This window comes from Nerophis ophidion, linkage group LG22 (assembly GCF_033978795.1).
Source record: "Nerophis ophidion isolate RoL-2023_Sa linkage group LG22, RoL_Noph_v1.0, whole genome shotgun sequence".
Taxonomy (NCBI): domain Eukaryota; kingdom Metazoa; phylum Chordata; class Actinopteri; order Syngnathiformes; family Syngnathidae; genus Nerophis; species Nerophis ophidion.
Window position 1 is genome coordinate 34,330,844 of NC_084632.1, and position 17,798 is coordinate 34,348,641.

A 17,798-nucleotide genomic window follows, 5' to 3' on the forward strand; every position below is an offset into this window, starting at 1 on the left:
CTCATAGAGAGAATGCCAAGAGTGTGCAAAGCAGTAACCAGAGCTAAGTGGCTATTTTGAAGGAACTAGAATATAAAACATGTTTTCAGTTATTTCACCTTTTTTTTGTGAAGTTCATTACTCCACATGTGTTCATTCATAGTTTTGATGCCTTCAGTGACAATCTACAATGTAAATAGTCATAAAAATAAAGAAAACACATTGAATGAGAAGGTCTGTCCAAACTTGTACTGTACTGTACATGAAACAAAATCTATTGATAACTGTTCTATTCGTCTTCGACCTGAAAGACTCTTAAAAAAGTTGGCCGCAGGCGACTTCAGATAAACTCATATCAGCCTGATTTCTGCACTGGAACTTTGGCAACTTTTCATCTGGTCATTTTGACCACAAATCACCAAAAAAATACAGTGGGGCAAAAAAGTATTTAGTCAGCCACCGATTGTGCAAGTTTTCCCACTTAAAATGATGACAGAGGTCTGTAATTTTCATCATAGGTACACTTCAACTGTGAGAGACAGAATGTGAAAAAAAATCCAGGGATTCACAATGTAGGAATTTTAAAGAATTTATTTGTAAATTATGGTGGAAAATAAGTATTTGGTCAACCATTAAAAGCTCTCACTGATGGAAGGAGGTTTTGGCTCAAAATCTCACGATACACGGCCCCATTCATTCTTTCCTTAACACGGATCAATCATCCTGTCCCCTTAGCAGAAAAACAGCCCCAAAGCATGATGTTTCCACCCCCATGCTTCACAGTAGGTATGGTGTTCTTGGGATGCAACTCAGTATTCTTCTTCCTCCAAACACGACAAGTTGAGTTTATACCAAAATGGATACATGGATGATACAGCAGAGGATTGGGAGAATGTCATGTGGTCAGATGAAACCAAAATATAACTTTTTGGTTTAAACTCAACTCGTCGTGTTTGGAGGAAGAAGAATACTGAGTTGCATCCCAAGAACACCATACCTACTGTGAAGCATGGGGGTGGAAACATCATGCTTTGGGGCTGTTTTTCTGCTAAGGGGACAGGACGATTGATCCGTGTTAAGAAAAGAATGAATGGGGCCATGTATCGTGAGATTTTGAGCCAAAACCTCCTTCCATCAGTGAGAGCTTTGAATGGTTGACCAAATACTTATTTTCCACCATAATTTACAAATAAAATCTTTAAAATTCCTACAATGTGAATTCCTGGATTTTTTTCCACATTCCGTCTCTCACAGTTGAAGTGTACCTATGATGAAAATTACAGAGCTCTGTCATAATTTTAAGTGGGAGAACTTGCACAATCGGTGGCTGACTAAATACTTGTTTTGCCCTAACTGTATCTCCATTTCCATTTCAGCCTTACTGTTGCAACCAATTATCAGACCTTTAGCAAAACGTTTTCCCAAATCAAAATACAGGCCGTGTCTCAAATCAAATACAATTTTGACAAAGTAGTGTTGTCCCAAATTGTGCAGGTATCATTTATCATCATTAGACACCCCGGCAGTTGCCAAATATGCCGTACATTTAAAATAAGCATACAAGAAACCTTTTATTGGTATGACTTTTTTCCTCTTCGCTACTTCGCCAAGATGGTATTTTAAGTGCGACATCTGGTACTGACTGTGCACTACTTTCTGCACTCAAAAGTATGGAAGTGTGCGAGTTAGGACACGGCCGCAAGTCACACATTTATTTTAGGGCTCCAGTCTTCTTAGTGGTCGCCCGACGAATCGTGGTTAGGTTCATACCCCATTGGCTATTGTGTGGTTGCCGATGACCTCCCCGCCAGTGGCCAAGGAGTATGAGGCGGGTACCGCTGCCAGAGCGGTCGCTGCTGCCACAGTAGCACTCCCGGTGGCGGACAGGTGGAGTGGCGTGTCGTGGACGCGCGAGTAGTCCCTGTCACTCTTGGCGAGGAGAAGGTGCTGCTCACCGGGGTGGAGCAACGTTCGACGGGTAAACGTCTCTCCGTCGGCCAAGGTCTCGGGCAAAGGTTGACCGCGGGGCTCAGGGAGCAACAGTAGGCAGATGATACATAATAGCGTGCAGCAAGCAAAGATCACATGATGCAGGAAGTAGCCCTTCTGGTTGTGGAGCTCCATGATGGGCGCCGTGAGCATGCCAAAGCCGGCACTTGCCAGGACCAGGCCGAGACCTCCACCCCTGATCCGAGACAAAAAGGCTTTTAGTAACGTGTCATTCATGTACAGTATATGCCACAAGGTGGAACCAGTATGCACAATTTGACTGTGCCTCAAATCGCTGTATCTGAGTCAAGCCATGTCTACTGGAGATGTGCGGATAGGCAATTATATCATCCGCATCCGCATCACCAAAGTCGTCATCCACCCGCCGTCCACCCGAACCAACATTTTATCAGGACCGTACCCGCCCGCTGAAATACACCAGAGGTTGTCCGCCTGTACCACTCACAGAGCTATTTAAATCTGTTTCACAGAGTAATGATGACAATTGGAGCCGCTAACGTTCCCGCGACTATCCAATAGCGTTCATCCTGATGACAAGAATATGGGCGTGCTGTGAAGCCATTGCCTTTGACATCTTCAACAACATGTACGAACCGATTGTTGGTCCGGCAACATGTTGTGTGCGGCTTCCGCAATTACACGTTCAAGATTGAAAGGCATACTGGGTGATACAGAGTACACTGATGGTTGTGATATAAACAACTTTAACACTAACTAATATGCGCCACGCTGTGAAGCCACACCCAACAAGATTGACAAACACATTTCGGGAGAACATCCTCACAGTAACACAACATGAACGCAACACAACAAATACCCATAATCCTTTGTATCCGTGATAATTCCTGGATATATTTTACACCCCCGCCCACCTTACCGACGCACGGGGGGTTGGGGTGGCGGGGTTTGCTGCTAGCGGGGTGTATAAAATAGTCAGGAAGTTTCATGAATACACAGGATTATGGGTATTTGTTGTGTTGCGTTTTTGTCGTGTTACTGTGAGGATGTTCTCCCAAAATATGTTTGTCGTTCTTAATTGGTGTGGCTTCACAGCGTGGCGCATATTACTAAGAGTGTTAAAATTGTTTATATCACAACCATTAGTGTACTCTGTGTCACCCAGTATGCCTTGCAGTCGTGTGCGTGTTGCCGCGGAAGCCACACACAACATGTTGCTGGACTGACAAGCAGATCGTACATGTTGTAGTAGGCGACAAAGCCAATGGCTTCATAGCACGCCCTAATACTTATTATCTGGGTGACTACCGGCAGTCATTCAGGAGAATAATAGCGTCTCTTATTGTCTTCTCCGCTTTATGACACGGGTCTTAAATGGCTCTTTGAATGGCAAAGGATACCGATCACAGAACCATGCATATCAAATATTTCCGTACGGTTCAACCGCCACCCGCCCGAATCTAATCAAAATCTATTTTTTCGTCATGTCAACCGCCCGACTCCGCGGTTGAGACCGCAAACCGCGCATCTCTAATGTCTACACTAGGTCGATTAACCCCTTAAACCAGGGGTCTCGAACTCAGTTCACCTGGGGGCCACTGGATGCAGAGTCTGGGTGAGGCTGCGCCACAAGAAAAGGTTTCTTTAAAAAATGTTTGCATACTCCTATGCGTGTGTAGTTGTATAATGACGTTTCAAATTGTATCCCTTGTGTACCACAACTTTGTGCAAATAAGACACGTCGGGGTGCTCTTTGCTCAACAAAGAAGGATGACAGCATGGAGACGAAGCAGAGACTTCAAGGACCTCAACAAAGATAAGATGACAACACGCAAACGAAGCGGGGACAAGGAGAAATCACAAGGTCACCCAGCCCATTCCGTCACGTACCGGGCATCCTGGACCTGCTTTGCATAATATATGTGACCACTCACCCGGAAAAGGGTGGAAAGCCATCTCCGGATTGGGGAGGAGACCCTGCCCCAAGTGGAGGAGTTCAAGTACTGCGGAGTCTTGTTCACGAGTGGGGGAAGAGTGGATCGTGAGATCAACAGGCGGATCGGTGCGGCGTCTTCAGTAATGCGGACGTTGTACCGATCCGTTGTGGTGAAGAAGGAGCTGAGCCGGAAGGCAAAGCTCTCAATTTACCGGTCGATCTACGTTCCCATCCTCACCTATGGTCATGAGCTTTGGGTCATGACCGAAAGGATAAGATCACGGGTACAAGCGGCCGAAATGAGTTTCCTCCGGCGTGTGGCGGGGCTCTCCCTTAGAGATAGGGTGAGAAGCTCTGCCATCCGGGAGGAACTCAAAGTAAAGCCGCTGCTTCTCCACATCGAGAGGAGCCAGATAAGGTGGTTCGGGCATCTGGTCAGGATGCCACCCGAACGCCTCCCTAGGGAGGTGTTTAGGGCACGTCCAACCGGTAGGAGGCCACGGGGAAGACCCAGGACACGTTGGGAAGACTATGTCTCCCGGCTGGTCTGGGAACGCCCCGGGATCCCCCGGGAAGAGCTAGACGAAGTGGCTGGGAAGAGGAAAGTCTGAACTTCCCTGCTTAGACTGCTGCCCCCGCGACCCGACCTCGGATAAGCGGAATAAGATGGATGTGACCACTCCTTTTAGAGGCGGCCTCAGTGATGTTGACTATGGAACTCTGAATAAAAAGAGGGAGGCGGGAGCTGATCCTTAGAGCGTAGGGCGAGACTGTGACTAAGTGTGCAGCGCCATGTGTTCTCCTCATGAGCTAAATTGGTCTGTCTGTGCTTGGTCCCTTGCTTCTTGTCTGATTAATCGATGTCATCAGTGTTTGAACCTGACAATATTGCATCTACCACTTTTCCTGGAATTTATCTTTGCTCATCACTAACCTTTCACTTCACTGCAGGCTTTGAAAAAGACATGTTTGGGGTTGTGGAATATTTTTGTATTTAGCCGACGCTCGGAGAATAATGTTATTTCCGCAGTGTGTGTCGTTCCGCTTTTCTTCCCAACAGCAACACGGCGGTCTGCGAATAATAGCCAGGAAACAGCCCAAAAAAGTAACGGCTCCCGGAGTCTTATCTGGCATCGTATAGAAATATATGTAGTGTTCATCGTGTGAGGCAATGCAAATAAAAAAAATAACGGTTTGAATTGGTCAGGGTTATCGGGGACTGGTATTACTGAAGGACAGGTGTCACGGTGTGACTGCAGCCAGGCACGTAAGAAAACCCTAGTCTCCATGGCAACGTCTCTGACGCTTTCACTCATTTGCCGCTTTTCCACTAATGCAGGGGTAGGCAACCCAGAACGTTGAAAGAGCCATTTTGGACCCAACTAACAACGTTGTCAAGCACCATTCATATAAAATTCACGAGCCGCACTAATATTGAAATTTTATATTAAAGTGGGGGCCGCAAAAAAACGTCTCGCGGGCCGCAATTGGCCGCATGTCTGAGGCCCCTGCTCAGACATGCTTAGGCTAAATAATTGTTTATAATTATTTAGCCTAAGCCCTGTTTCAACCACAATAAACCAGCGTTTAAGGTCCCCCTCCTCGGACAAATCTTTACTCATAGTCATCATTGTCACTGTCACCGACGTCCCACTGGGTGTGAGTTTTCCTTGCCCAGGATGTCGTTGTGGTTTGTACAGCCCTTCGAGACACTAGTGATTTAGGGCTATATGAATAAAAATTGATTGATGATTGATTACAAGGGTAAGTCAGTTGTGTATTTCTTGAATCTCCGTCACTTGGCTTTGTATGGACTCCATCCATCCATCCATTTTCTACCGCGGGGGGCGCTGGCGCCTATCTCAGCTACAATCGGGCGGAAGGCGGGGTACACCCTGGACAAGTCGCCACCTCATCGCAGGGCCAACACAGATAGACAGACAACATTCACACTCACATTCACACACTAGGGCCAATTTAGTGTAGCCAATCAACCTATCCCCAGGTGCATGTCTTTGGAAGTGGGAGGAAGCCGGAGTACCCGGAGGGAACCCACGCATTCACGGGGAGAACATGCAAACTCCACACAGGAAGATCCTGAGCCTGGATTTGAACCCAGGACTGCAGGAACGTCGTATTGTGAGGCAGACGCACTAACCCCTCTGCCACCGTGAAGCCCTTGTATGGACTCATTGATCGTTTACAAAGTGAGTTCGGAGAGGAAGTGACGCCAGAAAGACCCGCGCCCACACAGGAAGTGACGCCAGAATGAACGCGCCACAGCCAGATTCATAATAAAGCGGTTTCGTAGCTCGGAGCTAACCACTGGAAATATGAAAGCGAGTCAACCAGACATGCTGTGTTTCTCATTCTTCTACATGTACAGACGCTTGTGGAAATCACACAAGAATACCTTAAGAGAAAGCGATTGCAGCTATTTGGAATACAACACTTCTCAGACGGTAAGAGAACTTTGCAATGTCAGCTGTGATTCTACTTAGCAAAAGTGGTGTCCAAGACCAGACTTAAAACCAGGGGAGACAGGGCCTTCTCTGTGGTCGGCCCTAAGCTCTGGAACACACTGCTCGTCAATGTTCCAACTGCTCCCACAGTGGATGTTTTAAAGGGGAACATTATCACCAGACCTATGTTAGCGTCAACATATACCTTGATGGTGCAGAAAAAAGACCATATATTTTTTTAACCGATTTCCGAACCCTAAATGGGTGAATTTTGGCGAATTAAACACCTTTCTGTTTATCGCTCTTCTTGCGATGACGTCAGAACGTGACGTCACCGAGGTAATACTGCCGCCATTTTAATTTTCTACACATTACACACACGGGTCTCAGCTCTGTTATTTTCCGTTTTTGCGACTATTTTTTGGAACCTTGGAGACATCATGCCTCGACGGTGTGTTGTCGGAGGGTGTAACAACACTAACAGGGAGGGATTCAAGTTGCACCACTGGCCCGAAGATGCGAAAGTGTCTGCCGCCAGACCCCCATTGAATGTGCCAAAGTGTCTTCACATTTTACCGGCGATGACAGACATGGCACAGAGATGTATGGATAACCTGCAGATGCATTTGCAATGATAAAGTCAACAAAATCACAAAGGTGAGTTTTGTTGATGTTGACTTGTGTGCTAATCAGACATATTTGGTCGCGGCGTGACTGCCAGCTAATCGATGCTAACATGCTATTTACCGGCGGTGCTAAAGCAGACATGGCACAGAGATGTATGGATAACCTGCAGATGCATTTGCAACTATATTACGTTTCCTTCCACCCACGTTTAATGCGAAAAAAACACTTACCAATCGAGGGATTTAAGTTGCTCCATTATCACAAAATGCAAAAGTCCTGATCGTTTGGTCCGCACATTTTACCGGCGATGCTAACGCAGCTATTCGGCCATGGTATTGCTACGAATAGCGTCAATAGCTTCAGTTTCTTCTTCAATACTTTCATACCATCTGTTTCAATACATGCGTAAATGTTGAATCGCTTAAGCCGCTGAAATCCGAGTCTGAATCCGAGCTAATGTCGCTATATCTTGCTGTGGTATTCCCATTGTTTGTTTACATTGGCAGCACTGTGTGACGTCACAGGAAAATGGATAGTGGTTTCGAAAATAAGGCACTTTAAACCTTTATTTAGGGATATTCCGGGACCGGTAAAATTTTGAAAAAAACTTCAAAAAATACAACAAGCCACTGGGAACTGATTTTTATTGTTTTTAACCCTTTTGAAATTGTGATAATGTTCCCCTTTAAGTGTCGTCGTAAGACCCACGTTTATTCTTTGGCTTTTAACGCTACGTGAGTTGTGTGGTCCTCTGTGTTTTTAAATTTTTGATTTATATTTACTGTTTTAATTGGTTTTACCCTTTATAATCGTTTTTAATCATGTTCATTTTATATTGATTTTATATTTATTAGGGATGTCGGATAATATCGGACTGCCGATATAATCGGCTGATAAATGCTTTAAAATGTAATATCGGATATTATTGGTATCGGTTTCATAATTATTGGTATCGGTTTCAAAAAGTGAATTTCATGATTTTTTAAAACTCTGCTGTGTACACGGACGTAGGGAGACGTACAGCGCGCCAATAAACCATAATGGCACTTTCATTGAGTGCCGGCCCAGTCACATACGATCTACGGCTTTTCCCATTCACAAGTGAATGCAAGGATACTTGGTCAGCAGCCATACAGGTCACACTGAGGGTGGCCATATAAACAACTTTAACACTGTTACAAATATGCGCCACACGTTGAACCCACACCAAACAAGAATGACAAACACATTTCGGGAGGACATCTGCACCGTAACACAACGGAGACATATATAATAGTCTCATTTTCAGGTGAGAGAGGACGCTAAAGGCAGTGCCTTTAGGGCACGCCCCCAATATTGTCATTCGGGTGGAAATCGGGAGGAATTTGGGAGAATCGTTGCCCCGGGAGATTTTCGGGAGGGGCACTGAAATTCGGGAAAATTAGGAGGGTTGGCAAGTATGGATAAGTTAAATTTAAGAACTAGCACACAAAGCAACACTGAAGATGACTATGAGGTGCGCATTTTCCGCGCATGTGTACTAGGTCGCTTTACGCCGGCGGACGGAAGGGGGTGGGGGTCTTAAACCGTGGCCTCGTTGTGTGTGGATAACCTTATCCGGCTTAGTGTAAATGGAGCCGACGGAGGGTTGCTCATGTATGCCCTGCAGGGGGCAACAGTGAGGCATATGTGTCACAATGAAGCAGCAGTGGTGTGAGTAGAAGAAGACTACTCATTCAAACCAAAAATTGACCCCGTAAAAAAATCTAATCTATAATATTGTGAATAAACATATTTAGTTTGTATTGTATTAAAATTGCTGACCCTGTGATGTCTTTTGTATTCGTGGTCGTAGCTCTGACGATTTAAGTTTGACCAGTAGAGGGCGATAAAGCTACACCATAGGTTTAATTGTGTTTAGCCACATATGATGTGTGCAATGTTTGCTGTGGGTGGGGTTTATTTTTTTTTATATGTGTTAACATCTGTAGTTTATTGTGTGAATGGATGAAAATTAAACCCATCCATCCCATCCATTTCTACCGCTTAATCCCTTTGGGGTTGCGGGGGCTGGTGCCTACCTCAGCTACAATCTAGCGGAAGGCGGTGTACACCCTGGACAAGTCAACATTAAAGCTTCTATTTCCTTCATGTGGAGTTCACAATGGATGTACTAGTTTTCCAATGTTTGTTTTATACAAAACCTAAAACCAGGGAAGTTGGCACGTTGTGTAAATCGTAAATAAAAAACGGAATACAATGATTTGCAAACCCTTTACAACTTATATTCAATTGAATAGACGGCAAAGAAAAGATATTCAACGTTCGAACGGGAAAACGTTGTTATTTTATGCAAATATTACCTCATTTGGAATTTGATGCCTGCAACATGTTTCAAAAAAGCTGGCACAAGTGTCAAAAAAGACTGAGAAAGTTGAGGATGCTCATCAAACCCTTAATTGGAACATCCCACGGGTGAACAGGCTAATTGGGAGCAGGTGGGTGCCATGATTGGGTATAAAAGCAAGGTTGGTGCGAGGGTCACCACTTTGTGAACAAATGCGTGAGCAAATTGTCGAACAGTTTAAGAACAACGTTTCGCAACAAGCTATTGCAAGGAATCTAGGGATTTCACCATCTACGGTCCATAATATAATCAAAAGCTTCAGAGAATCTGGAGAAATCCCTCCAAGGCCGAAAATCAACATTGAATGCCCGGGACCTTCGATCTCTCAGGCGCTACCGGATTAAAATCCGACATCAGTGTGTAAAGGATATAGCCACATGGGCTCAGGAACAATACAGAAAACTACTGTTCGTAACTACAGTTTGTCACTGAAAGTGCAAGTTAAAACTGTACTATGCAAAGCGAAATACATTTTATCAACAACACCCAGAAACGCCGCCGGCTTCGGTGGGCCTGAGCTCATCTAAGACGGACTGATGCAAAGTGTAAAAGTGTCCTATGGTCTGACGAGTAAATTTAAAACACATTTCCACTGTTATGCGGATGACACCCAGCTGTACGTCTCAACCAAACCCACTGCTTCTCTTCCTTCCCCCCCTTACAGACTGCCTGAGCGAACTCAAACTGTGGTTCTCATCCAATTTCCTCCAACTCAATAGTATTAAAACCAGAATATTAGTTGAAAGTACAAAATCCATTCCAGCCAAAACCAGCAGCTTGTCCATTACTCTCTGCAATTCCCTCCGTCTCACCGTCCTCCCAAGTTAAGAGTCTGGGTGTCATCCTCGACAGCAAACTCTCTTTTCAAGCTCACATAAACAACATCAGTGCCTACTCTCATCTACGCAACATTAATCGACTTCACCCATCCCTAACCCCACATACTGCTGCCATACTGGTCCATAGTGTAGTCACCTCTTGCCTGGACTACAGCAACTCTCTCCCGTTTGGTCTCGTGCACGAGTCACTTCACAAACTTCAGCTTCTCCAGAACTCTGCAGCCCGTATAATCACCAGAACCCCTTCATCCAGCACACTCCTGTCCTGCAAGAACTCCATTGGCTACCCATCAAACACCATTTCCAATTTAAAATAATTCTCCCCACTTTCAAAGCTATCCATAACCTTTCCCCGTCATAGCTCTCTGACCTGCTCCTTGTCGCCACGCCCTCATGTTTTCTTAGATCCTCGTCATCGGTCCATCTCACTGTCCACCTTAGGAGCCCGAGCTTCCAGCCGCTCAGCCCATCGCCTTTGAAATTACTACCGACAGACCTTCGCAATATTGACTCAGTTTCCCTCTTCACATCAAGGTTTAAAACACACTTATTACTGACTGCTTATTCCAGTGGTGTCAAACCTACAGCCCGCGGGGTTGGTTTGATCCGGCCCGCGTGATGAGTTCATACTTGTCAACCCTCCCGATTTTTTCAGGAGACTCCCGAAATTCAGTGCCCCTCCCGAAAATCTCCCGGGATCAGGTCACACTGAGGGTGGCCGTACAAACAACTTAAACACTGTAACAAATATGCGCCACACTGTGAACCCACACCAAACAAAAATGACAAACAGATTTCGGGAGAACATCTGCACCGTAACACAACTTAAACACAACAAAACAAATACCCTGAACCCGTAGCAGCACTAACTATTCTGGGACGCTACAATATACACCCCGGCTACCACTAAACCCCGCCCCCCAACCTCAACCCCGCCCCATCTCCCGAATTCGGAGGTTGGCAAGTATGGATGAGTTTGCCAAGGACTTAAAATAAGTTGCTTTTTTTTTTGAACGAAAGAAACTGCTGTTTTAAATGTGTCCACTGGATGTCACAATAGCAATTCTGTTAGGCAAGCAAACGGTTTATACGGTACACAGTAAAGGGTGACTGTGGCTCCTCCTCCTCGACCCACATGATAATTCAAACCTGCCGTTTTATGTCTTCTGCTTCGAACACATTGTCATTTGGCACCCTTGTTGCCCCAAAATGTTTCTGTCAAACAAGAGAAAAGTGAACTTAAACCTTTAGAATAGTTTTTACCTCCATTCCTAACAATTTGTTGAGTTGGCACTGGATTGATACGTGGACATGACAAAGGACGTATTTGATACCGAGAAGAGTTTACATGTTGTGTTATTTGTTCAATCCCAGAAAGACTGTGCCTTGAAGTTTATTTAGCTCGGTTATTAGAGTGGCCGTGCCAGCAACTTGAGGGTTCCGGGTTCGATCCCCGCTTCTGCCAACCTCATCGCTGCTGTTGTGTCCTTGGCCAAGACACTTTACCCACCTGCTCCCAGTGCCACCCAGGCTGGTTTAAATGTAACTTACATATTGGGTTCCACAATATAAATCGCTTTGAGTCACTAGAGAAAAGTGCTATATAAATATAAATTCCTGGCTTTGTAGATACACCGAGACCAAGTCTAAGCTCTTTGTGTTTTTCAAACTGCACCAATTTCCTCAGACTTTTCAGCAAACTTGAAGTGTTTTGTCCGGAGGATTATTTGGAATTTGTACATTTTAAGAATGTGCTTGTTCTATATTTTGGCCAAAGTACAACAAAGAAAACAACCTGGAGTTGTCTTTATTTTTAAGTTATCATGCCATGATTTTACCATGGCATGAATAAATGTTCTTCCATGCGGTCCCTGAGGGCGATGGGTCAAATGCAGAGAATAATTTCACCACAGCTAGTGTGTGTGTGTGACAATCATTGGTACTTTAACTTTTTTTACTTCTATCCGCATCTTAATGGGCATTTTTTTGGTGTCTCAATTGAAGCAATTAAAATAAATCTGATAGCTTTCTGTAAGTTTCTTTTATCATTTTATTTTGTGTTACATACGCTGCATCCAAACCTCAAGTGCAACATAATGTTTGGTGTTCTTACTGTAACCTCAGAGGCGCATATAACAAAAGTACTTAAGTTGATGGAAGAATACACGGAAGATTTCACCGGCAATGCTCAGGGGAACATTATCACAATTTCAGAAGGGTTAAAACCAATAAAAATCACTTCCCAGTGGCTTATTTTATTTTTCGAAGTTTTTTTCAAAATTTTACCCATCATGAAATATCCCGAAAAAAGGCTTTAAAGTGCCTGATTTTCGCTATCTTTAAATCCATCGTCCATTTTCCTGTGACATCATTTAGTGATGCCAACATGGCGGACAGCACAGGAAGATGTAGCGACATTAGCTCGGATTCAGACTCGTATTTCAGCGGCTTAAGCGATTCAACAGATTACGCATGTATTGAAACAGATGGAAACTGAAGCTATTGAGCGAATAGCTATTGACGCTATTCGGCCATGCATGTCTGCGTTAGCATCGCCGGTAAAATGTGCAGACCAACCGATCAGGACTTTCGCATTGACACTGGATCAACTTAAATCCGTCGATTGGTAAGTGTTTGTTTCGCATTAAAAGTGGGTGGAAGGAAACGCTGGATGTAAATATAGTTTCATATGTACATACAGGTAGCCTAAATAGCATGTTAGCATCGATTAGCTGGCAGTCATGCCGTGACCAAATATGTCTGATTCGCACATAAGTCAATAACATCAACAAAACTCACCCTTGTGATTTCTTTCACTTTATCGTTGGGAATGCATCTGCTTTGTGTGTCGCAGGATATCCAGACATTCTTGTCATCTCTGTCGTAGTATCGCCGATAAAAACCAAACGAGGGACTTTCGCATCTCTTGACATTAAAGCAACTTAAATCCGTCGATTGCTAAGTGTTTGTTTGGCATTAAATGTGGGTGGAGGAAAAGGCTAGATGTAAATATAGCTACAAATGAGGCATAATGCTGCAATATGTAACGAGCTAGCCTAAATAGCATGTTGGCATCGATTAGCATGCCGTGCTACATTCTACGTAAATCAACTTGAATCCGTCCCTGATTGTGTTGTTACACCCTCCGACAACACACCGACGAGGCATGATGTCTCCAAGGTACGGAAAACAGTCAAAAAAACAGAAAATACCAGAGCTGATTAGACTCGATGTTTGTAATGTGTTTGAGAAAATGGCGGACTGACTACCTAGGTGATGTCACATTGTGATGTCATCGCTCTGAGAGCAAATAATAGAAAGGTGTTTAATTCACCAGAAATCACCCATTTAGAGTTCGGAAATCGGTTAAAAAAAGATATGGTCTTTTTTCTGCAACATCAAGGTATATATTGACGCTTACATAGGTCTGGTGATAATGTTCCCCTTTAAGGGTTTTTCCACTCAAAGGGAGCATCTTAGATGAAGGCTCATAGTGATAGACTTCATTAGAGGGGGAAAGTGCTATGTGGCCAGAATCCACATAATTTTTCACTTAAACACGTAAGAATAGGGCTCTTAGTAACTTATGTTAAGTTCTAAATATTTTAGCAACTGTATTTAAGAAGAGAGGAAAAGAAGCATACGGAAATAGTAAAATGTTCATTTTATTACATTTTGGGTAAAAATGACACCCAATGGGTCGTTTTACGCATTAGCACCGGCTCCATCTAAAACACTCTTATTTACATTTCAAAAATATTGACTTGTGAAATGAATTTCCCTCCTTGTTGGTGTTGACATGTCATCTTTTTTTTTTTTTTTGTGAATTTAATGTTACGGGTGCATCGTGAGTCCTCCACAGAGATTAGCAAACCCGCTCCGATGGATGAAAGTGAATAAATGCAAAAGCTTCCAATCGCATCGTCTAGATCAGTGGTTCTCAACCTTTTTTCGGTGATGTACCACCCCGTGAGCTTTTTTTTTTAATTCAAGTACCCTCAAATCAGACCAAAGAATTTTTGGTTGAAAAAAAGAGATAAAGAAGTAAAATACAGCACTATGTCATCAGTTTCTGATTGATTAAATTGTATAACAGTGCAAAATATTGCTCATTGGTAGTGGTCTTTCTTGAACTATTTGGAAAAAAAGGATATAAAAATAACTAAAAACTTGTTGAAAAATAAGCAAGTGATTCAATTGTAAATAAAGATTTCTACACATAGAAGTAATCATCAACTTAAAGTGCCCTCTTTGGGGATTGTAATAGAGATCCATCTGGATTCATGAACTTAATTCTAAACACTTCTTCACAAAAAAAGAAATGGAACATGTCCGCAAAAGGAATATTGCATTGTTGCATTTCTTTTCACAGTTTATGAACTTATATTCATATTTTGTTGAAGTATTATTCAATAACTATATTTATAAAGGATTTTTGAATTGTTGCTATTTTTAGAATATTTAAAAAAAAACTCACGTACCCCTTGGCATGTCTTCAAGTACCCCCAGGGGTACGCGTACCCCAATTTGAGAACCACTGGTCTAGATCATCCATCCATCCATCCATTTTCTACCGCTTATTCCCTTTCGGGGTCGCGGGGGGCGCTGGCGCCTATCTCAGCTACAATCGGGCGGAAGGCGGGGTACACCCTGGACAAGTCGCCACCTCATCGCAGGGCCAACACAGATAGACAGACAACATTCACACTCACATTCACACACTAGGGCCAATTTAGTGTTGCCAATCAACCTATCCCCAGGTGCATGTCTTTGGAGGTGGGAGGAAGCCGGAGTACGCGGAGGGAACCCACGCATTCACGGGGAGAACATGCAAACTCCACACAGAAAGATCCCGAGCCTGGATTTGAACCCAGGACTGCAGGAGCTTCGTATTGTGAGGCAGACGCACTAACCCCTCTCCCACCGTAAAGCCCTAGATCAGTGGTTCTCAAACTTTTTTCACCAAGGACCCCTTCAGGAAAAATGTGACTCGCCACACACAACCCTAATTGTTTTAAGTGGCGAGAGAATGAAAGAAAGACTGCCTTTTCAATAAAAGGACGACAACTATGGAACTCTCTACCTGACACTTTGAAAAGTATACGTACCATTCAAAAAAACTAACAAAATTGTGGCTAGTTGAGCAACAATCGTGTTCCCGTGTTTAGTTTTTACAAAATTTTACTAATTGATTTTTATCTCGTCTTCACTTGTGTTATTATTATTGTTGTTATTATTGTTATTGGCTTTTATATAGTGTGCACTTTGTCTGTATTATAACTATTATCATTATTATCGACTCATCTTTGCACTATTCTTTTTATTTTCCTATTATGATGATGTTGGATCTGTGTTGTTGTGGACAAGTGTTTTAAATTAGCTCTGGCTACAAACACTATGATGCATACACTAAATAACTGTTTCAGATATACTGTATATCATGGGTGTCAAACTCTGGCCCGCCGTGTAATTTCATTTGGCCCTTGAGGCAATATCATATTAACATTACAGCTGGCCCGTCGTTATTATACAGCAGCGGTGCCGCTGTAACACCGCAATTTCTCACACTTGCCAACCCTCCCGAAGTTCACTGCCCCTCCCGAAAATCTCCCGGGGCAAGCATTCTCCCGATTTCCACCCGGACAACAATATTGAGGGCGTGCCTTAAAGACACTGCCTTTAGCATTCTCTACAACTTGTCGTCACGTCCGCATTTCGTGCAGGCCCACTCGCATGATATATGCTGCTATTACACACACATAAGTGAATGCAAGTCATACTTGGTCAACAGCCATACAGGTCACACTGTGGGTGGCCGTATAAACAACTTTAACACTGTTACAAATATGCGCCACACCGTGAACTCACACCAAACAAGAATGGCAAACACATTTCGGGAGAACATCTGCACTGTAACGTAACATAAACACAACAGAACCCCTTGCAGCACTAACTCTTTTGGCACGCTACAATATATTTTGATATTTACCTCAGAAGGCTGAAAATAGAAAAGAGGCATTACATTTTTATTAAAATTTCATTTGATATGCCATTGATATTTTTTTAATTATTATTATTATTTGAAACTCGATTTTGTATGTCACTATAAAGTTATATAAGCCTTGCTTGTTCAATGTTCAATGCAAAACTTGTTTGGGTCCCATTAAAAGGTTAATTTATTCAACCTTGGCCCGCGGCTTTGTTCAGTTTTAAATTTTGGCCCACTCTGTATTTGAGTTTGACACCCCTGCTGTATATGTTTCTGTATCTGTCCCTATTTCAAATAAAACTTTATATATATAACCATCCATCCATTTTCTACCGCTTGTCCCTTTTTGGGGTCGCAGGGTGTGCTGAAGCCTATCTCAGCTGCATTCGGGCGGAAGGCGGGGTACACCCTGGACGAGTCGCCACCTCATCGCGGGGCCAACACAGATAAACAAACAACATTCACACACTAGGGCCAATTTAGTGTTGCCAATCAACCTGTCTTTGGAGGTGGGAGGAAGCCGGAGTACCCGGAGGGAACCCACTCAGTCATGGGGAGAACATGCAAACTCCACACAGAAAGATCCCGAGCCTGGGATTGAACTCATGACTACTCAGGACCTTCATATTGTCAGGCACATGCACTAACCCCTGCCCTATTTTTGTTTCCGATACACACTATTATGGCTTCTCTCACATGAAGAGCTTTGACAAATGGACTTTTGGACTTTTTACAAAAATGTTTATGTGGACCCTGAAGATGAGTACTTGAGTACGCCTAGTCTAGGCTTACCTGATAACTGTCGGTGTGATTTCTGCACAAAAGAAAATGCTGAGGGTACTGACAGCATGAGAAGAGAACATGCCAATGATGGAGAAGGCCACAGAACATTTTCTGTTAAGAGTGTCCCTCAAAACTGTCCAAAGAAGGATGAAAGCAAGTAAGAAACAATCAACATATGCAATACATCCACTTCAATCCGACTCATTTCTAAAGGTTCTCATAATGTTCGGTCCAAACCAACTTACCCGTGTCATGTCGGAGACTGTATTTCCCAATCACTGGTTGACGTGTAGAGGACAAAAAACAAACAATTACGGCGACGGCAACATACAGTACATCCTCATACTGCAAACAGAACATACGGTGCATGTACAAAACCCAAAACCAGTGAAGTTGGCACGTTGTATAAATCGTGAATAAAAACACAATACAATGATTTGCAAATCCTTTATATTCAATTGAATAGACTGCAAAGACAAGATACTTAATGTTCCAACTGTTAAACTTTGTTATTTTTGTAAATATTAGCTCATTTGTCATTTGATGCCTGGAACACGTTGCGAAAAAGCTGGCACGAGTGGCAAAAAAGACAGAGAACGTTGAGGAATGCTCATCAAACACTTATTTGGAACATTACACAGGTGAACGGGCTAATTTGGAACAGGTGGGTGCCCTGATCGGGTATGAAAGCAGCTTCCATGAAATGCTCAGTCATTCACAAACATGGATGGGGCGAGGGTCACCACTTTGTCAATAAATGCGTGAGCCAATTGTCGAACAGTTTAATAACAACCTTTCTCAACGAGCTATTGCAAGGAATTTAGGAATT

At 43.4% G+C, this 17,798-nt stretch overlaps 1 protein-coding gene and 1 long non-coding RNA gene across 2 annotated transcripts in view; both read right to left on the bottom strand.

Annotated features, from left to right (window-relative positions):
- Positions 1 to 17,798, bottom strand: part of LOC133540816 (uncharacterized) — a 322,729-nt gene that overhangs the window by 3,635 nt on the left and 301,296 nt on the right. The window lies entirely within an intron of this gene.
- Positions 1,286 to 17,798, bottom strand: part of LOC133540812 (solute carrier family 22 member 23) — a 64,381-nt gene continuing 47,868 nt past the window's right edge. Inside the window, 3 exon segments of the mRNA XM_061883764.1 lie at positions 1,286 to 2,164; positions 16,979 to 17,102; positions 17,215 to 17,247. Of these exon segments, the coding sequence (XP_061739748.1) occupies positions 1,744 to 2,164; positions 16,979 to 17,102; positions 17,215 to 17,247 (578 nt within the window). The 3' untranslated portion in view covers positions 1,286 to 1,743.